Source organism: Cygnus atratus, chromosome 3 (assembly GCF_013377495.2).
Source record: "Cygnus atratus isolate AKBS03 ecotype Queensland, Australia chromosome 3, CAtr_DNAZoo_HiC_assembly, whole genome shotgun sequence".
Classification (NCBI taxonomy): Eukaryota; Metazoa; Chordata; class Aves; order Anseriformes; family Anatidae; genus Cygnus; species Cygnus atratus.
Genome location: NC_066364.1, coordinates 110,678,850 through 110,701,809, shown reverse-complemented (window position 1 = coordinate 110,701,809; position 22,960 = coordinate 110,678,850). Strand labels below are relative to the sequence as shown.

At 43.4% G+C, this 22,960-nt stretch overlaps 1 protein-coding gene across 6 annotated transcripts in view; it reads right to left on the bottom strand.

Annotated features, from left to right (window-relative positions):
- MEIS1 (Meis homeobox 1) overlaps positions 1 to 22,960 on the bottom strand; it is a 163,770-nt gene that overhangs the window by 20,275 nt on the left and 120,535 nt on the right. For all 6 annotated transcript variants that reach the window (XM_050709420.1, XM_035553012.2, XM_035553011.2 and 3 more), the window contains exon 9: positions 2,494 to 2,570. In XM_050709420.1, the coding sequence (XP_050565377.1) occupies positions 2,494 to 2,570 (77 nt within the window). The remainder of the gene's footprint in view (positions 1 to 2,493; positions 2,571 to 22,960) is intronic.

The following is a 22,960-nucleotide window of genomic DNA, read 5'->3' as shown; positions in this document are numbered from 1 at the left end:
GTGTTTGTGCAACCTGCACACTCAGCCACAGCCCCACAGCCCCCTTGCTCTTCTGCACCCACCACAAACAGCTGGATTACTACACCCTAGCATCTCCATCCACCACCTGTGATTGAAAAAGCCCTGACCGGCTCTACAGTGTTAAATCTTGTGGGGCTGGGGAGGGAAGGGGAATTCTCTCAATAATTTATACAATTGTAACGCCACGGCAGAATTACCAAACGAGCTCAAGCAGAGGAAGCCTGCCCTACATCCACAAGACTTCAGTTATAATGTATTTTGACCTACTTTTTTTTTTTTCCTTTCCTTGCACATAAGGAACTTATAAAAACACATCTGACATGAAGCCAAAGTAAAACTCAAATCCGAGGCGGGATGGGTACTAAAAACCACCCTGGAAAGTCACACGGGACAAATCCCACCAGCTCTAGTTCAAAGCATCCCATGCTCATCATTCTGAAAATCTTTGATGGACCATCCCAAACTGACCCACGTGCCCAGGCTGGATCCTGCACTCAGGCCAGACCCCCTGCCCATCCCTTTCCCTGTGGTGTTCCTGTCTGAATCTGCTCCCACCTTCACCCACAGCCTCCAGCCTTCAACGCTCACCCAACATGAAGTTCTGGCTGGAAGCTGATCCATGTCCTCTCCTGCGCTGCTTCAGCCACCCCATGTCACCCAAGGGAGCTGTGCTTCCAGCCTGGCTTTGCTCATGCCAGGAGGATGGAAGTGAGAGGACAGGCACCTGTAGGAGAGGGGGCTCGACACGCCAAGGAATCTGCTCCTGGGCACTCCAAAGCAACGCACGCCTGTTCCACCCTACCATTAAATAGGATGCCTGACAAACACAGACAGCCCCTACACCAACCAGACCAGACCATCTGTCTTTCAACCACAGAAATGAGGGTATCAACTGGACAAAACCTGGAGGATATACAGCTGAAACAAACACTATTTTTTTCCTGGCTTGAGCCAAAATACTGCAGTTTGCATTTACTTGTAACATGTATTTTATGTTTAGTGCCTTTTATTCCTCCATTTTACAGTATCTTGGAAGCCTACTTCACATATACTAAGTATTTGGTATTTCCCTTTATTCGGTGTCTTAAAGGGCTTCAAAAATTGATCTCCCAGGGCTGCTGTGGGGTCACAGAAATTGATAACCCTTACAAGCTATGCTTATGTGAGCCCGCCTGCGTCTCCCAGATAGTGCACTTTGTAAATTAATCCTCCAAAGGCAAATATATTGTAAGTAGCTTGTTATCTCTAAAGTACTAAATTGAAGAATACATGGGATTATATTGACAGAAATTACATTTTCTGTAATGGGGTTTAATATATCTGAAATCTCTCCCATAGGCTCCCACTCTCTCTAACACAGGAGGGTTTGTTAATGTAGGTGCAATGGACATCAAGACCAAATTTATTCACCAAAATGGATTAGGCCATGTAATCAGACCTTCAGTAATATTAATCTCTGACACTTACTGAATGGAAAAAAATACTTTTGTCTGCAAACTGGCATTCCTCCCTCCCTTTTCCCCAGCAGGCTCGCCGTTCGCCTTGGCCATTTTCTGGGTATTACTTCAAAGAGGATAAGGTTTCCCATCATAAACACTAATCTAAAAATGTTAGGACAATTAATTAGATACACTTAGTTTTACAAGGTATTAGATTGCAATACACTTCAAATATGACACTAGCTCAGGGACAGTGGGATAAACCTGCATTTCGATGCAGGAACAAAAGGTAATAAATCAGACATTTTTTAATGTGTTTGCTGTTGTTTTCACACTTAAATCACAAGTAATTTTCACTGGGGGCCTTCACCACATCTCCGAAAGTTAGCAACTCAAAATCCACTGCACAAACAGCACGGATCCCAATTTCCTTAAAACAATCACTACTACAGCAAATCAGGGGCTCCAGCAACCCTCAGCCAGAATAAATAAATACACTTGCTCCACACAGTACTTCAGCAGGAAAGAGCCCAATTGTCCTCAACGTTTGTTCAAGCTTTCAAAAACTGAGTGTTTTAAACAAACCAATAAATGGATATAATGATGTCAAGACAAAAAGAAAACCCCACCAACAGCATTAAATAAAAGCATGACAGCAGCACAAAATAACAATACAGTCTGCAGAAACGGGGCCGATTGCCCATTTTTTCACCCAACTTCTCAATGACAAAGTTCTCCAAATGGATGTGGCTCTCTATTGAAGAGGACACATCCCCATCCAGAAAGGAGGACTGGTACCCAGATGCAAACCCACTGAAAACACTGAGAAAGCGATGGGCAAGTAAAAACTGCTGGTTTTCTGCAGCAGCAAACCTCCTAGCTCCCATCACGGAAACCACTCGCCTGGCTCTACCATTTTTGCATCGATAAACTGCTGGGGGAAGCAGACAAAGCAAGGTGTGTCCTCAGAAATGCAAAGCGTTAGCTGGAGGGTGCCAGCAGCCGTATAGAAACACTAAGGAAAATTACTTACCAATTGTTCACTTGAAGTATAGTGAGCCCTGTGTCTTGTGCCAACTGCTTTTTCTGTTCTTCTGAAGGGTAAGGGTGCTATAAGACACCAAAATAAATATATACATTTAAAACAATGTATTTTTTTTGCCTAGTTTCTAGTAAAACAAAACACAGCAACAAAACAACAAAACAAAAAGCAACAAAACAAAAAAAAAGAAAGAAAAAAACAGAAGCATGACATCTGTTATTGAAAGGTGAAAATGCTGAGGTGTGTCACTCTTTTATAATTATTAATGGGCTACTACATCACTTAATTAATGGCAGTAAAAGACAAGCCAATTATAAAGATTAGTGAAGTGGAAAAATAACTACTTAGGATACTGGCAGTACCTTCATACTCAAGAAGGATATTTGTTGCATTAGATGGAAGTTTTTACACTTGTCATGAATGAGTGATCGGAGTCAAATCACAATTATTTTTTTTCTGTATTTCACAAAACAATGAAGAATGCGATATAGCACTTCTCTAGGATACTAAAATGCCCTGATGATTTCTGAGATAGTGAAGACAAATCTTGCCAGTGCCCCAAAATAATTTGCAAATAAGATCAGCATCCTGAACATAAACAAACGCCTGCATTTTGAACACAGGCCAACACAAGGTCAGCGATCAGCACATTTTTGCCTGACATTAACATAGCTGTGCTGCACTAATCCTAAGAGACGGAAAATAAATACTGGTTTAATTGAAGATAATGTTAAAATTAAATCATAAGTTAAGTTTCTTGTGAGAACTTGATTGCTTTCTCAGAAAATTCACTTCTGCATGAATACAGATTGCTTAATAAATCAACAGCAAGAACCACATCCAAGTTTGAATTTAGAAATGACATTAGCAATATCATTTCTATCCTTTCCCTCCATGTGAAAACGTCACTGTCTCGCAAGGAAATGGCCAAACATTACAAACGTAGCAATCCCCAGGAGAAACCCTGCTCTGGCTCACAAGTCAGAAGGCTCCTAACTTGGACGTGCAAGTGTCAGCGCACATCGACTCCAGATCTGGGCTGCTGCAAGGCACTTCATAACATTTCAATAAGATCACTTGATAAAACTGTTTAGACCTACCCAAACATTGCATTTAACAGTTGTTTGTCAGAAAGCATTTGCTGTTATACACACATCAGTTTTTTCCCAAATAGGCCCATATTCTTTGGACATATTCTTCAGCATAATATTACAGGAGATGTAAACTGAAACCTTGTAAAGTGTAAGAATTTAAAACCTCATAAAAGTCAGCGATCTTATTGGGACCGTAACTATTTAGCAGCTTTTATATACTCTTGTAAACAGCTTAATCTGACATCTAATGGCTCCGTTGCATGGCTGAATTACCTCACTTCACCAAATATGGATTTTTGCTGTAGCATCCTGTTGCCCAATGTGCCCATTTCAAAGCCCACTGCCATGGCCATCAGCTCCAGAAGACATGCTTACCCTGCCAAACATGGCAGGGAACTTTCCATTCTTCCACAAACACAGTTCTTGACAGTAAGCCCACAGATAACCTGCGCATCTGTAAACAACCCGCTCTACTTTGTGCATGGATGTGAAAGAGCTCCACAACCACAACGGGGAGGGGATTTCAATTCTTTTTACGGGTGATTTGCATTTTACACATGCTAAAGTCCAGCATGAATTTCAGAGTCTGCCTTATATACGTGTTCATCCCCAACAAAGTCATACTTGACTTACATCCATCTATCTGAACATAACATTTTGCTTCTCTTCAAAGAAAAAAACTACAGAGACAATTTGCAACATTTTCATCTTTATAGCTTGCTTCCCGTTTCATTACTTTGCTATCAAGCAAGGACAAAATTAGACTTTTTTTCTTATTTCACTTTGCCACCTTACATGTGATCTGATTTTAAGTAATTGAACAAACTGTGTCTAATTTCATGCAGCAAGCAATAATTACTAGACAGCCTCTAGCTATTGGAATTGAGAACTCTGTCTCCATTAAGCAATTTTCAATTGTTCTGGACTTTTTTCCAAATAGACAAGACTGGATAAAATTAGCCATCAGAATAATACAGTCACTGTAAAAATAATTGCTTTAAAAGTCCCAAACCCCAAATTCCTTAAATTGTGGGATGTTTAAGGTCATCTGATTTTTTTTTTTTTGGTCTCATAGCCTAGCACAGCATAAACTTTTAATTTAATAAAAATCTATAACTGGCAGAATCACATGGCAGCCACGACTTCATGCCGCTAATCCCTCTTAGCTGAAGGTTCCCAATGCGGTAGGCTTTTCAACTACAACTGGGTGTGTTTAAAATATCTTAAACACTGGGCATCCTTATTATATAAGCTTTCTGCAGATCGTACCAGTTGTTCCTTTGTAGGCTAAAAAAAAAATGACTTGACAAAGAATCAGCAGGCCACAGGCTAGGTTGCTATAAAAACATTCAAAGCCTTGTTGCATTCCCACCCACAGGGCTAGGAAGGCCTGGGCTACAGGCAAAGGCAGACATCACATTGCAACAGAGAGAAGGGGAAACCCTGAGAACTGCCATTTTATGAAGAAATAGGAAATTCACTCCAAAGTGCTTTTGCTGATCTTTATTTCACCCAGACAGCAAAAACAGGCACTCTCCTAAAGCTTTATAATGGTTTGTTTAAAGACATTCAGATATGTATGGCTTTAATTGGGTATTTGCATGTGTATATATTTTATATATAATATTTGCATGTGTATATATATATATATATATATATATATGGAAGTGTGGTATATATACATATATATGTGGAAGTGTGTGTCTTAAAACAATGCCCTGATTCCCGTTGGCAAGTACACCTATCACTCCAGATCACTTTGGGATATCAAAGCAAATTGTACCACTTTTCGATAAACAGTGACTCGAGACCTTTACTTTGTTGTGTACATTAGCTCCTACCATTATCTCTTAAAAGCTTAATTATTTGCAAACAATTGATCAAGATGGGAATTTGAGAAAAGATATGCTGGACCACCGGGAGAGCTGCAATGCATTAGGAGAGCAAACAGAATTACCTTTAGGTCTTACAATAAGAATTAACGATTGGGACCGTGCATGGGGCAGTGCAAGTAGCTGTAACGCTCTTGCTGGAGTGTTTTCCATTTGATCTGCATTAACACCTCAAGAGCAAGTGAAAGCCATAAAATGGTGATTACGTATAGGAAGGCTGACCCTCCTTCCCAGAACCAGCCTGGGGATGCTGGAATACTGCAGACAGGTTTCTTGCCAAGGCCAGAGAAAAAGGGCAAATCCAAGAGGAAAAATAAAAAAATAAAAAGGAAGGAAGCAGGCACATTAAAAAAAAAAAGGCATTTGAAAGAATAAGGCTGACAGCAAATGACTGAGTCCAGCTCCGGTATTTTCTGATAATTCCTGCTCCTTTGGATTCAGTAATGCTCTTGGAGCATTACGGAGCTGCATCCACCTAACAGTATGAGCCCTACTGCTTTTCCCTTACCATAAATCTAACGCTGAAAGGTGGATTGTTTGGCACCATTAATGTGTTTTTGAGGCTCTGTGGTATTACTTTTAATAATGACTTAGAACAGAAGTGATTGCTTAATAACACCATCAAAGTCTGCATGCAAATGAAAATTATCCTTGGGGGATTTGCCCAGGGTAATATGAACAGTTAAGGAACATTCGAAAAGGTAAAAATAACTATGCAAAATATGAGTCAGAGCAGTCATTTTAGCAGTAACAAAGAAATCAAAGTGACAGAGAGAAAAATGTAACTTTCCATCATATTCTCTCCTCACTGTTTTATGAATGGTATTTAGAGAGCAGCAGTCTTAATGAAAGCCCTTTTTTAATGCAGCCAAGAACACTTTCAGCAAAACAAACAATAAGACTTTTTTTTTTTTTACCACCTTTGGCTACAGCCAGTGGGTAAAGTCTACAGAATATACAGATGGAAGATGTCCAAGTTCCTATCTTAATGATCCTCCTTGTCCAAACGTACTCCTTTCATCAAATTTTCCACCACAAGCTGCCCGTGCTGGATGCCGGGACAGTGATAGACTTTATCTTATCTGTGCTGGTAAAGAAGTATCAATAACACTCCCTCCCCTTCTGACTTGCCCGCTGGAGCAGCACATCCTAATGGTCACAGAAAGGCTGAAGACAATCCCACATGGGGCTTGCTGCTGAGATACTGGGGGGTAAAACTGCCCCTTCCCACCCCAAGACTGGTCATTTGGGGCAGCACAGACACCCAACCTGCCAGCTGGCCCCACCAAAGCCCGGCGACAGGAGTGATTTCCCAAAACAACGTGGCACACTGCGTTATGAGGGGCAGGGGAAGGGGCCGGGGAGGAACTGATCTAACACGGGGAGCAGTGGCAGCGCTCCAGCATCACCCTTATCACGGCGGTGCTGCCGCTTGGCTGAACGCGCTGGGAGAGCCATTTCGGAAGTGCTTTCATCCCCTTCCTCCAGCCCTCTGCCTCCTCCGGAGCTAAGTTTAATGCACCAACACGAGATGACCTTGAGCTAAGCTCTGGTATGCGATGGGAGAGAAACCACCCCCCCAAAATTTACACCCTCAGGAGTCCCTATTAACCATTTTCTGACCTCAGCAAGAAAAGAAAAATAAAACCACGTTAATTTAACATTTCTGAATGGCAACCCAGCCTGCACCTAACTCGGTAACTGGAATAAAGCCCCCCAGTGACATGCTGAACCCTGAATCCTTGCTTTATCCAAACTTGTGCAGGGTCAGCCAATGCGCCGGCGCAGCACTTGGGGGCTCTCCCCTTCCCCTGCCTCCTCCTGGCTTGTGTTTGAACTGTTTACATTGGTCGCAATCAAATTGATCTACGATATATATATTTTTTAAATATCCATTTTTCTATTTCCTATTGTCTCTTAGTTTTATGAATTAGTTTGACTGTTCCTGTGAATGCCTTTTTGTCTCCTGACTGCACATTATCAAAGGGACACTTTGTGCCCACCATTTGCATTACAAAAGCAGTGCATGGTGCAGTCTAAGAACATAGCTTGAATTTATAGCAGTTGAGCCCTGGATCCTCACACATACTGGACTCAGAAAGAATAACGGGGCTCCTGCCTTCGCCAAGTAGCCAAAAATGTTTGGATCACTATCAGCGAAGTCACCAGACTTCAACCTGCTTCCTTCACTCGCCATTCAGAGGGAGTGATACAGAGACTGTGTTCAGCCTGCTCACCTACTCTGCAGGCTGCGGAGATCACAGGCAGGCTCTGTGACCTGCTTTACATTCAGGCCGCAAAAAGTTGCCAAGTTGACGTGAGCTGCTACGGGAAAAAAAAAAATAAAAATTCAACTTGGAAGCTGAAAACTTGATCCTGTTTATCACATGGGACTGGCTCGCACGCTGGAGGAAACACTAAACACTGAGCAGGAAGCTGTTTTATTGGAAATGCATCTACTAGGATAGGAAGAAAAACCCTTTGCAAAGTTTGCACAGTCTTTTCCTTGGCTGAGAGCAGTGAGTCAGTCTGATAATGCTGTTGAAGTGTTAGCTGGCTTCAGCATTTAAAACTCCTCATTGCTTTTTCAGCGCAGCAAGAAAACGCAGTCCATATGACACGGCCCTACTACAGACAAAGCCAGCCTTTTCCTCTTTCAAAAGAAAATATTTCCTCAACTTATTATAATAGCTTAATATCCCTGCAGTAAGATTTTCATAGTGTTAGTGTTAATAAATCCTGGTGCTGCCAGAGTTACTGAACTGCTAACTGTGATCGCAAAACCAACAGGCGTGCTCGGTCTTGTAAAGTTAAAAATGCAGAAAAACATGCAGTGTGACACATCCCTTGACTGCTGCATCTCTCCACTGCTACAGCAAGGCCATACGTCACAGCTTGACTTCTGTATGAGCTGATCCCTGCGTGTTAGGCTCTGAGATGCTTCCCTTACAAAAAGGCTTTGCAGGCAGCTTTGGCAACCACACCAGAAATAAAAGGGGGAAAAGAGGCAGAGTCAGACTCTCCCGAGGAAAACGCATGCTGTAAAGCACAGAGCCAATCCCCCCGAAGTTTCAACATCCCAACACGTGCTCGCAGTGTGAGCTGATTAAACAGGGCTGGCTTTGCTTTTGCAGGCAGGGGGCTGGGAGGTGGGGGAGACTTTTGATTTGTGGGGGCTGAAGACGGGGAAGAGGTATGGGCAACAGCGAAACTTTTTAATGAAGGAGTTGTGTTGGGGGGGGGGAAAAAAGCTCTTTGCTTCTCTTATTTCCCATTTCCCCTTTTGTAAATAATTTTCTTGCAAGAGTTGTCTGTGAACAACTTTTGGCATTTGCTAACATAAATATCCTTTCCAAGGCTGATGGAGAGGCATGGTATGGTTTTGGATGCGCTGCCAATACTTCTCTGGTGGCCCCATCAAATTATTCATAATGTGAGCACTCATTAAGGAAAAAAAAGTTCAGATCATCCCTCGCACAGGATATTACAGAAGTCAGAAAATGGAAAAACCTTTTAACTGACCTAATCCATCCCCTGGCTGCTACAATATTATTCCTTCCATACCATATATTATTACCCGCTGCCTTTTCCAGTTCAGCTCCAGCTAGTCCAAGCCGTGGTGCTCCTGCTATTTCCTTTTGGAGACACTCTGATAGACCTCAATGTTTGGAGCTTGCTCCGGCACATACCAGCTTGCAGCTGAAGCTGTGTCCATGCAGACACTCCCCCGCCATACCAGGGTAATTGAGTGGAGATTTTCCCATCTCATACATTCCTTTAGTGCCTGGATGTATGTGCATGCAGAAACACACGTGGGACTTGCACACACACATCAGCTTCTCTTAATAAGCTTAAGAAGTGATTTTTTTTGCTCTAGTGTCAAGACAATTTGTGATAATGGGACATGGCCAGTGCACTTTCCCTTTCTCTGCCCTGTTTTTCTTTATTATCATCTTATTGCTGTGCCACAGCCTAAAAATAACCAAGGACAGGGTAATTAAAGCAAGTATTGCATCCAAAAGATCAGCAAAACTGTCTTCAGCACAGCACATGACTGAAAACAATGAAATATTACATCCAAGTGACACCGAAGTAACCGAGGAAATGCATCATCAGACTTCCAACCACATTAGAGCTAAAATCCACATCCTATAAATGAAGGTTTTTAGTTAGAAGGCCACTGAGATGGCAGGAAGGTGAGCTGCATCCTTGCACGGCATCCCAAATCCCCCCTGCCTCTCCTGGGTGAGCGGCAGGGAGGGGCTTTTTTTTTACCTCCTTCTGTCCCCGGCATGTTAAAGGAAACCCTAACTACCTGGGAACTCCATAAAAGTGCTTCTGCTGTTTTCAGAGGCAGCCTAACACAGATTAGCTCAGGTAAATATCTCCTAACCAGAAGCCTTTTCTCAGCAATAAGTCACTGTCCTTATCTACCTTAAATGACTTTCTAAACAGGTGGGCTCGGAAATAACTCCACAATCTCTGCTAAACGCCAGCGCCAGCGGTTGTAATCCCACAGATCTCCACCTAAAGCTTTTATTTGTGCTTTCTGCTGGCTTTCTCAGGCTGCCTTTGGCATTTCAAAATGTACGTGGGGGATAAAAACGCCCCCACTGCACCGTATCCATCCCCGATGGAGTGACAAGGGAGAAGGAGCAAGGTCCTGAACATCAGCCCCCAGCTATGGGATGGAGCAGGAGCTTTAGGGAGAATCCTTAGGGAGACAGCACCCCAAACAATTTGGGAAGCCTCATGCCACATTTTCCCATGGAGGGACCAAGCAGGCATGCAAAAGAAGTTCAAGGCATCACACTGAGGTGCCCATCTCCAGTGCCAACACAAGGCAGGTTTTACATTTGAATGTTTTCTATTTAAAAAAAAAACACACAAACAACAACAACAAAAACCACACTGAGGAAAGAAATGAAAAGATATTGCTGCTATTTTGCAACGCCGCTTTGTTGGCATGGAAAGTCCTTGAACAGATGCCCCGTCCACCATTAAATATTCACAACGTATCCTTGTAAAAGAATAAAGCCCACTCAACTTATAAGCAAAAACACAATGTGTTCTTCATAAAAAAAAAAAAAAAAAAAAAAAAAAAGATGCATTTAAAGATCCAGGAGGGGAAAAAAAAAGAAAAAGCTAGAGAAACACCACCATTCTCGGAAGAAGCAGAGACTCTTGGAAGTAGTGCACATTCTCCGGCGTTAATTTTCCCACTTAAATTACAGTGATGCAGTAGCCTCATCTCATTAGAGATCATTGTCCCCAGTAGACAGTTGTGTTTATGGGGGATTCTTGCTGTTCCACACCTGCTGCTCAGGTTGCTACGTGATCAAGCCTGCATACAAACAGCAGTCTTGAGGTTGCTGGACTGCAACTGATGAGCCCGGGCTAATTCAGGGGTGATTATGTAGTTTACTGGACCACTAAACCTCTTTAAGCTTGTAATTACTGCCTATTTGAGTAAAGAACATTCAAAAGCAATTCACTGCATCATGCCTGCCACAGCTGGAAGCAGGCTGCCAGCAGTCTGCGGGGACATTAAAATCTGCAGGGACGGGGATTCAAGCACAGCTCGTAGGCACTCACAGCGGCGGCGGCAGCCAAGTGTGTTCACATTCCAGCTCACCTTTTCTGACCAGGCGTACTATTAAAGGTGCAATGGAAACTATAGAAAAGCAATAAAGATGACAAATAATGGGGCATAATTGAAAGAACTGCATTTTAATGACTCTCCCCCTCTTCCCTCTTCTCCCCTTATATTGGCTTTAAAAAAAAATAAAAAATTGAGCCTTTTTGTCATGACAAGGGAAGGGTAAGGGAAGGCCTTTTGCAAAATGGGAAAAGAGCTGCACCCATGTGAGCGTTTCTCTTTTGAAAGTTGGGGGGCTTTTTTCATGTTTTGAAGTTTTGGAAAAAAAAAGTTCCCTTGCCGAGTGAATGCAGAGTAATTCTTATTATGTATTTGCCACCAATGACAACGCGCAGGCATCTCAATTACTGAAACTTAATGAAAAACTCCAAAAGCATCCTCTCACCACTGCACCACTTACAAACACAGGGAAATGACCCAAACCACCACGTTGCAAAACAACTCTGCCCTGCGCAGGCACACAAAAGTCAGGCACACAACCTTATTATAGGCACGAGGTGTTTTTTTTTTTTCATAATAAACACACATCCCTCTGATTCTTTTGAGTTTTGAACCACTCGAGACCTCATTTTCAAGTGTGGCTCTGCAGCTCTCAATGAGTGGGAAGTTATTAATAGAAGGAACCTTGGTTTTGCACAGCTAGGAGGCTCTGGGAGATGGGGCTGGAGGAAGAGCAGCAGATAAAATGGGACCTGTGGCAGCAGCTGAGAGGTTGGTAGTGGTGATTTTCACGAGTGAGCAAACTTCAGGTCCAGCCAGGACTGCTGTGGCAGAGCCAGAGAAGAAGAGCAGTGGCAAACCCCATGGAATGACAAAAGGAAGAGGCCAACGTTGCTGCCAAGCCCTGACACCGTGTTGGCATCACCAGGAGCTCCGGAGAGGTGGCAACTGCTCGCGGGGCTCTCGTTGAGGAGCTCCCTGCTTGAACCTCCCTCTGGGTTCCTTTCTCCAGCCTCTCCATGAGACAATCTCCCTCTTACCTCAATGTGTGAGCTCCAGGAGATGGCCTAACGAGCTGCACCATTAACTACCTGCATGAAACCTACTTCAAAGCCTTGCTGGACATTAGGATAGCACTCATCTGTGTCGTCTCCCTTTTCTGCTGACAACTGCCACAGCTGCCTGGGAGACCGGCGCACGTGAAAAGCAAAAATCAACAAGTAAACTGAAATAAATCATTCCTATTGATAAAATTAACACTCGACTGAAGGTAAATTTAAGGGATGGAGCCTCTTTCTCTCCTCATTTAATAAATTACCTTGTTTTAAAAACATGGAGATTTCATCTATAGTAATAATCTCACTCTGTGTCTAGAGAGGGAAAGAGAAACAAAACATGCCCGCGTGAGCATGCTGCTGTTAACAAACATCAGCTTTTAAAGGAGAATACAAAAGAATTCAGGAAGTTTATTCTTAAAAAGCATGTAAATTCCCAACCACAACAATCCTCTCACTACCCCACCTGAGCTCCAAAGAGACACAGGCTTGTATGCTATCCAGCCATTGCTCCTATTAATATTCATTAGGAAGGTCTACTTGCATTTTCATAAGCTGCAAAGGTGGCAAAAGAAACAATCTGAATTCTTTAACACAGAGGCATTATCAATTCAACGTCTGCCAAATAGGAGCGCATACAGATCTGAGCAGGAAAACCAAATGCCATTTACCTGTGCTAGAGCCAGCTTTCACTTTCCAACACAGAGCGAGCCGTTTCAGGCTCTCTCGTTTTACTCATCCCGGCTTTTACATCCCTGGCAAGTTCATTCTCCATTATTTTTACCTTTAACATCAAAGTCCCTCATAAATTACCTTCATTCCTTAGGTCTAGAGTTTCCCTCTGTTAAAGTGGCCCGAGTTCAGTAAGATTGCATATATGAATAATACAGGCAAGCCTCAACTCTGCAAACTTGACTAAGCAATTCTGCTTTCTGACTAGAGAATTCGTTTATCTACACAAATTCAGTGTGTGAAATCTCTTTGACTGGCTTCAGGGTGCCGAACTGTGCAGAAACACAGACTTCCTGACCAGCCTGGGCTAAAATTTAACTCCTAGAAATGAACTAAGAAGTCTCCAAAAGAAAACAACCGCTCTAATTAATTATTTACCCTACTTAGCAAAGAAACCTGGCTGATAACACTAATGAATTTAAGAATGAAACAGGCGTGTGTTTCCAGGATGATATTTACATGTGCAAGGACATGAACGAAAAAAGTAGGATACGGATCTCCCAAGAGCCAGGAAAAAACAGACGCTGATTCTCCCTCAGATCTCTACATTTAACCCTAAATTAACATGCATTTGCCTACAAGTTCACCATACATTGATTCCTTTCTTTATTCAAACCTCATTAAAAAGGATTGGATGGTCTCCAGGATATGACTCTTCCCTTTTGAAAATCTGCTTGGATTGAGAGGGCTCTGCTAGCAAAAATAACCTTTTCCCTTCCAAAGTCAAGGCAGCTCGTCCTCCGTTGACTGCAAGGAGACTTTTGTAGAAAGTCAAGCAGCCCTGCTTAGAAGAAGAGGGGGAAAAAAGGCTCTGTGTAGCCCCAGATGTCGGGGTTTAAACCTGTGGGCAACACTGAGGATATACCTCAGCGTGGTGTCTTCTGCAGGCTGATGGATTGATAAAGCCAGAACAGTGGGTTTTGGAAAGAGCTTTTCAAAAGCCAGAAGAGTCAGCCATGAGAAGCCCATGTCTGCCCCATCCTCAGCCTGAGCATCTCCATCCTCTCCTGTCTGGTCTCCTTTGAGGTCCAAACACATCCCGCACCACTCACGTGCAGATGCCTGCACAGATACTGCCATAAAAGAGACAACCAATGTATTTGGAAGCAACAGCATTTAGACTGCATGTCACTTTCAGCACATTTACAATATGATGTCTGTTAATAATTTATGAGGATAATACTTAATCAATTAATTCAGATTTCAATACCGAGCTCAAAAGCCCCTCTCTGCTTCCCCCTCCTTTTCTTTTATAAAGACCTAAATGAAAGTAGCCGAAGACCAAAAAGAGTCACTACTAACAAGTCAGAAAGTAAGAAAGAGAAAGCAGGCACATTTGATCTTGTTCTATACATGAACCTTTCGAAGATGACTACTCCAATTAAAAAAAATGTAGGATTTATCATTTTGATGATACAAAATGATGAACTTGACTATTATACGCATATATTTTGTTTAATGGCTTCATTTATTTTAATAACAAAGAGAAACTGGATCTTTACAGATGAAAGCTTTATTTCATGGCTTCAGTGCAACTGGAATTTTTAAAATCTGTGATGTTAACCAAAACGTGATAATAGATGTTCTCAAGGGCCCTATTTTATAGCATTCTATGCAGAGCACAACTCTACATGAGACATTACAAACATGATGTTTAGCCCTATTTTAAGGAAGTAGAACTGACTCCGGTGTCAGAGCCCCCTGTAATTGTCTTCCGTCTCATGCTTGTTCCTCTGAACAGTTACTTTTGCAGCAAAGTGTGGCTGTAGAAATACTGTGACAAAGGCATTAGCTCTCTGAAGACTTCTTATAAAATGATATTGAAAGGCACCGTTTGTGTGATTTTTGGCTGGTCTTTGGGACAAGAGCGTGAATGCAATATGAAAACTTTATATAGAGCAGGCTGTCTTGAAGGGCCTGGTGACATCCAGAAGGAGAGGGAAAAAAAGATACTAAAACAAAAGATGCTAATTCTGCTACCATTTTTATGTCAGTTAATTCCTAAGATAGAGTTAATTAGAAACACCTCATCAAGCTTGATCATGATCTCAGCCATTCTGAGGAACTTCTCAACTATTCCACTTTTTTTTTTTTTTAATTTTTATCTCACTAGACTTAAAACAGTTGTTTCAGGCAACTGCGGCACTTGTGCAAGTGCAGCATTAAGGATGTTCATGCTGCATTTTACACGAGTATATACTTATTTACACGCACAGGGGTACGCAGGCATGCAAGGGAGTCAAGGTAATTTTGCACCCTACTACTTCCACCCCCAAAGACTGGGACACAACCAGAGTTTTAGGGAAGACAGCCCAAGATGGCAGCTTGTGATTAACGGCTGTATCATCCCTGGCTGGGCAGCAGTGAGGCCCCGGGTCTGATCTGCCAAACATCCCCTTCGTCTGCGGCCGATCAGCAGATGTAAGCACATAGGCCCTGTCAGGTTGACATATCATTCCTACGACAATGTCAACGAGTATTAATGTTCAATTATCTGTCCTAGAAATAACCCTCGCTTTTATGCATTGTGTAACTGGGTGCATGGCACTGCAGTAATGCGAACGACAAGGGCAGAAATGCCCGCGCTCACCCAGTCGCTCTGAGCTGGCTTTCCAACATCGCGATGACATTGCCTCGCGGTACTGAGTGGACGCCTTCCTCCTCCATTCACTCCCTTTTTTTTTTGAAAGCATTCTGTGAAGACCCCAAAGACCTTTATCCTCCTCTTCATGTGTTGCACATCACCAGCTCCCATCAGCGTGCCAAGACACACTCGGAAAAGACTATTTTGAATTTCATGCTCGCGTGCAACCACAGAGAAGTCGCTTGTTTGCTTTTATGGAGGGTCATGAGCTGCCTGATACCTGCCAGCCCTTTTTTACGCCCCACACTTTGGTATCTATCATTTACCACAAAACACAAATGTCAACAGTGGCTTCTTCCAATGCTGCGTCAGGAGCAATTCACGCCCAGGCTGCAGGGCTGGAGCAATTTGTCCAAGTGACGCATTACAGCTTCCTTCTGTCAACAAACGTTCAAAATAAGACCCCCAGTAGGGAGATGGCTTGAAGAACAAACACGAGATCATTCCTGGCATCTTTTCCTATTGTTCAAATATTAAAATTATCGATCATTTCCACAGAGGCCAAATTCAAATCAAGCTCTTGGAGTAAAAAGCCAGGCGAGTATTTCTTCTCCTAAATCAGCGCTCCAGGCAAATTGCCGCTCATTTGAGTAGGCTGCAACGGCGTTTGCATGATTTTTGTTACTATGGCACAGCTTCCTTGAACTAACATGCAAAGGTTATCAGCTGTAAGTTATGCTTGCTAAGTCTTCTTATACAACTCACAATCGGAGGGAGGGAGTGGGAGGAAGCAGCGTGATAACCAGTGCCAGCTTTGAGATAAAGCCCTGCGCATAATCTGTTTATTTAGACAACCATCTAACCGCAGCACCGGGCGCAAAAACAACCCAGGTGGACGGCTAAGGGAATTTCTCCTGCCTTATCATGTCTGCATTATATTTTGGAGGTAAAGGGAAGCAAAGTCCTTATTTTTTCAAGATAACTTTGAAAATTTAAATAATCGCTAAGTTTGAGGTTTCATTGTTTGGATTTGCTTGGCTGGTTGGGTTTGGTTTGCTTTGTTTTGGTTGGAGGGGAGACGACTGTAACAAAGCACATTTTATTCTGTGCTTTTCTAATTCTAGAGGTTTTGGAGAAAAAGAGTTTGCCATATCAAATTTAAGGATGAAGATCCCACTTTGAAACATTTCCCGCCAGAGGGGATTTGGGGGTGTATGGAGTAAATACACGTATCATGGGACCAAACCAGAGCAAATGCAGATGATAGTACTATTTCTCCTGCCGTTCAAGCCCAAAGTTGCCTCCAACATATGCAAACTCATTTCCCCCCCCCTTTTTTTTCCTCTTATGATTCACCCCACTGTTTACTCAATCATTTTAGGTAGGGGGAAGTGATGAATGCTGCTGAGTGCCAGGTGTTTTGGTGCAAGATGAATAACCCCAAGGAGCAACCTACGCTGAGCCCCAGGCTCCTGTCAGCCCTATAATTGATGAGGTTTTCACTGTAAGGGGTGGGGACTGGGACACATTAAGGCTCAACAGGGGAAGTAAAGGGAGCGAATTGACTCAGCAACTACGTCTTTTACCATGGCTTCTAATAAGGATAAACTGATTACTGCCAAACTTACTTTAACATCACAGGGAGGGGGGAAATCAATTTGCTCAAAGGAAATAAATGCAATACCAGAAGTTTTTTAAAAGCGAACTTTTATACTCGAAAGTGTAGCAGCATGTTTCAGCCAGTACCACTTCTTTCCGAGTTGCCATTTGCTGCCAAACCAAAAATGAATTTGCAGCCTTAAAATGCAAGGACTAAAAGATGAATGCTGCAAAATGATGGCTATAAAGCCAATGTATCTTTTTCTAATCTCGTTCTCAAATGTCCCATGACTTTTATAACAAAGATGTGTGCTGAAACGCTCACCCTGTATTTCAAATGTCGGTTTTATGTCAGCATATTTTTTACAGCAACTTGGAAGGCTGATGCTTCATGGTTGCAGTAGCAGATGGAGCAGGAAAGCCAGCTCCCTGCCCATCCCTGCTGCCAGGGCTGACAACGTAAGGATCTGGCAACACCCGCGATGGGACAGGACCACGGCCATCCCATGCCACCACACAGGTAAGCCCCAGGCTCCTGGCAAATGCATTTCATCTTTTGCATCACACAAAATAACTCAAGGAGGCCAACGAGGTACATCAAAATGATAGAACAGGTAAAGACAATTTTCATCACCAATGCAAGAAGTTGCTAAGGCTGGGGCCGGTGCTGGGAGCGATTTGCCTGCACACCCAAAAACCCGCACATCATTTCTATCATAGAGATTTGGCTGCATTGCCACTGAGGGCCATCAGCTCGAGTGTGCTGCCACAAGTGGCTGGCGGCTGCAGCAGCCGGTGAGGATGCTGCCTGACACTCGGCGGCAGCCCTCATCCCTGCGCCTTGTCTCCATAGCAATGATGCTGCTGGACGTGGGCAAATGGCAAGGGGCTGCCATCGCTCAGCCCTGGCCTGACAGCCTTCAGGATGAGCCTCCCTCATCCCTCCTGAACATGCAAACAAGCCCTCAACAGGCCCCTGGAGTCACAGTAATCTGCCCTGCTGCCGTGGCAGCGTTTTGCTGCCGGTCGCAGTGCGTGGCCGCTACACCTGGCAGAGAGCTTTTGTTTGGCTCCTGGGTGAGTTCTCACATTTTAGGGAAAAGGAAGAGGAAAGCGAGAAAGGGGAGAGATGGAAAGGAGGCAGCACTACCAACAGAAAAATGGAAGGAAGAGACATCTATTACATAAATGGCAGTGAAATAGGAGCACTGCGAGTTAATATTTGAAAGGCACACACCAACGCTTCCCCTGCAAGGACTCCAACAAGGCATAGGGACGTAATTGCCAAAGTCTAAAGCTGCCTTAAACATTAAACATAGCAGCTGTATCTAACACAGAAGCGAGCGCCCAGGGTGACGTCAGGATGGCAGTGAGGTGCGGTGGCCAACGCTGCCAACCTGCTGCTCTGCCTGGCGCCCACCCTGCCATGGGGGGGACTGACGTGTTTGCCCCGTACTCCTTCTGCAGGTGGCACAGACATTGTTACCTCGGTCTGCCACCCCGCCATCGCAGTGGGAGGATGGCAAGACACAACAAAAAGTTGTGGATGGTGAATACCAGCTCATCTGGAGCTAGTCTGCTGAGTTGGATTAATCACCGCGCCCCTATCTGGGGAGGATTTCTGCACGGGGCCAATTTTTACTCATCCCACCTCTGCAAACTTGCCCCGTTGCAATCGCGGTGTTTGCAGGAAACGGTGAGAAAGGTCTGACTTGGTGGCTTCCTTGCCTCGACCACGTGCCTTGTGCTTCACTTTGAGTTTAGCCCCCCCGAACAACCCAGCTGAACAGCAACACTCTGCATTGCACAAGCCCTCTCAGTGTTTGGAAAGCCATCTTCTAATAATCTTTAATTTAGACTCACTTATATGCTACATTTGCTAGCGATCACATTCACTCCCTGGCCATAGCCCCGTAGCGTGCAACACACTTGCGATCCTCGGCAGCCCTGGAAAAAGAGAATTCAGTGCTCGAACGTGTTAACAACTGATTGACCGTTCCAGAGACACAAGTACGCAACTCATCTTCCAGAGCCAACATAACGCACAGGAACAACTAAACTGAAACATATAAATTCCATATATGCTTAAAAATATTATTGTCTGTAATTTAATCTAACAATATTTCTAGGCCTATAACCTCGCACGCAGAGGCAATTTCCCAAGCATTAATACTTAAATGGGTCATATGCACCACATCTGTCATTCTGTCCTGAAGTCTATGAGGCACAACCAAGACTCTGCAAGCCTATTGATTTTTCTAGCATTTGCTTTAATTTACTTAACCATTGAGAAATCCATCAGTACATAAAGGGCAACTGTCCATTACTGCCTCATTTGCAGACGTTCTTTCCCCTCATTTTTTTGGTAAATATTTCCCCTTAAATCGCTGTGTGTTTACAGAGTAAAAATGAATCCGGAAAGTGCTCACACCTGTTTCTGTTCAGTAACTGCTGCGCCGAGGTATATGTAATGTGCTTAAAGATAGAATAAATATCTCGACATTATTACATCTGTGTGCAAAGGGTGGTAAATTAGATCCTAATTACATTAACAGGGATTCTGCCTCCCAGCTTAAATTTTACATGAGCACTCTGTAAAAATCCAAAAGCTCTGCTGTGGTTTCTTTACGAGCTGGTGATTACAGCTACTTCCTATGCGGTCACTAAATATTCTGTTTACAAATAAATGAAGAAGCTTTGAGCCAACTTGCCAGGGTAATAATCCGTTTTTTCCCCCAGCAAACCTTTACCACATAAGCATGGCAACAATCAGAAGCCCTGGCTTCATCTAATTACTCTATCACATAATTTCACAAATTGCCTTTTCACTGGGGAGCCAAGTGCAAAACACGCTCACAGTGGGATTTCAGGCAGCAGCTTTCATTTACTACTCATTTCTTGTTAAATTAAACACAAAAACACCAGTTGTGTGAAAGAAGTCAAAAAGAATGCTTGCAAATGAGCCAGACAAGTGTATCTTATATTTATACCATTCGCACAAAATAGCTCATTGGCAAGCTGTATTTTTAATGGCACCATTAGAGCCTTTAACCCTTTTTGAGCCCTTGCGCATTTTTGGGAGCAAACAATCTGCCCCTTTGGTATCGGGCGCGTGGTGGAAAAAAAAGGCTGGCAGTGCCTGCAAGCACGGCATCCCGCCCCACAGCTAGGCACTGAAATGGCATCGGGCAGCACGGCTGCCTTACTGGTCAACATCACACCCCTGATGGTTAACAGCTAGGGCCACCAGCCACCTACGAGTCCCCTCTCTGTAGCTCCGTGCTGCAATTAGAGTTCCAGCATCATCACATGCAGCAGATGACCGGCTGCTACCAACCTCGCCTCCGTGCCAACCCTTCACCTTCAGGGCTGTTAATGGGGAACGACCCAGGAGAGAATTTGTCCCACAGACTCCTAGCGCTGGTGCGTTACACCCATCCAACACAAGGGAGGGGCAATCCTACAAACAAATCAAGTGCGATTTCTAAGTGCACACGGACACGATTCCTATTCCAGCCTGGTGTGTCCCTTGGGGTGCTGGGGAACCAGTGGGACCGGAGGGCAGAGGGACCCAGAGGGCCAGACCCCTGCTAATTATCTGCAAGCTAACGAGGCAGGATTTTAGCTTGCCACTGAGGAGCACAAATTATTTTGAAAATAATTGCGGCGAGTGTAACGCTGCCAGTGGAAGTGAACCAGAGGTTACGCTGCTCTAAGATGACATTTTTACATCAACAAGTACAAAACTAAAACACGGCCATTAGTAATTAAAGCTGGTCCTTTTGTAGCACCAGAGCCAGTAGGTCAGGTAGCATTTTACATCACAAACCAGGCCTTTATGGCTGTAGATTTGCCAGCATTATCTGCACAGGGAGAAGAAAACATTAGCAGCAGCTGTCTGTGTGCCTCTACACTGAAAATCCTATTCATCCAGACAGGTGGAGTAATTTAAAAGCCAATGTGGTGCAATTTTGATGCAACTAATGCCGCTGTTTACTAAAACGCCACCATTACTACTGTTTATGAAAACATTACTAAAATTGCATTTTATTCAGAAGAATCCGAAGATTCTGGTTATTACCAAACGAATCTGCCCCGGTGCCGCTGGCAGCCCCGCGGGGCTCCCAACCCGCTTCACCCACGGCCCTGCGCGCAGACCACAGCTCAGGGGGCGCTGAGACCACGCAGTAAGCTTTCTGCCTTTCCGTGAGACAAACATTGCATTCACCTTCCCAAAAATATCACCTAGGGACCTTGAAAGCTCCGGTTGATTTGAATAAAGGTGGGTCTACAAAGAGGAGCTTCACTTCCAAGTTACCTTTAGAGAATGGAGTTTGCAAGGCACCTAAGGCAGAGTGCCCCCATCTCCCCTCTGAGTTAAAAGAAATTCCTTGATAAACACCATCACAGTGTTTTTTTTTATTATTATTTTGATTTTTTTTACCTAATTCTGTAATGTCTTGTGCTGTACAGGATGGATTAGAAAGGCTCAAGTAGTCAGGAAAGGAATATTCCTGCTATACCTAGCATCTGAGAAGCACTTTCTGTGCAGAAGTTTCTGGTTCATAAAACAGAAGACCCGCTGGTAAGTCTCCTAGACCTTGCCTTATTAAAATGATGGCCCACCACTGAAGTGAAACGAGCACTCTGCAAAGTATTATGGGTCTAAATCAGGAAATGATGCAAAAGACGAGGTAAATTAGATAACTACATATTAACTTAAACTCTTTTCTGCCTACTTACCTTCTCTCTACACATATATTTAGCATCGCTGTAGGTTACAGGGTGAGGAGCTAGAAGTGCAAATGTGAGTCTGATCAACACATTTGTTCATATACTGAATAATGGATTTTCAGCTGAGCATTTTGGGGGAAAGGAAAGCACTGTTCATGGAAAAATTTAGCGTGCCATCACAGAAAAAATCCTTCCACAAAAAAAGTTTTCTGCAGGAGATTTTGATGGGCATACAGTAACCGTAACTGGTTAATATTGGGAATTAGGGCTTCTAGGATGTATGCAATGAGAAAAACACGTAAGCTGTAACAGTACAGATTCTGTGTAGCTGAAGGTAAATGCAGGAAAGAAGAAGCAAGTTTTTTAAAACGGGTAGAAAACAACTCACTTTTCATGCCTGTCCCAAGAACAACAGGCAAACAATTTCCCCACTACCCTATTCCCTGCAATATCAGCACTGCGGTTCATTCAGACATGGGTTAAGTTCACGCAAACAGATGTAGCATATTCTATGCCAGAGCAAGGGAATGCATCTTACACAACTTTATGTACCCCTTCCAAACCTGACCCTATCTGAAAGGCAGCTTATCTTACACTGCAGATTAACACATCTCATCAGATATGTGCCCAACTGGTTCGGTGCCTCATATTTTGGCACTTCACCTGATCTGATTAAGTCACTCACTAGCTTATGCTGCTGCTCTGTGAAACTCCTTAAAGAGTTAGGAGATTGCCAATAAAAAATTAACACTGGCACTTATATACATAAGCATATCTGAGAATCAACATCGACTCTTTTGTAGCAACTGTGTTAGAGAACAAGCTAAACAAACAGCTAATAATGAACAACCGAGCCCATGAATTTATCCTCATTTCCTGCTCACAAACTGCCTGCCAAGATACTGTTGTTTCCTTTTGGTGTACTTAGTACTGCAAATTATTTGCCAAAATATTTCCGTGGATACTTCCAGATTTACAAATTGGTGGTCAGATTCCACCCCCACCCCCTCGCGTTCAAAATGCGATACATGAATTTTATACAGCCGCTCTGACTGCAGAAAGACAGTAAGTCACATAACACGTTTCTGTTCACTGACTGGAAGAGGCTCATTTCAAAAATGAAGTAACACATGCAAAATATCACAGCTGCAAATTTGAAAAGAGAAGAG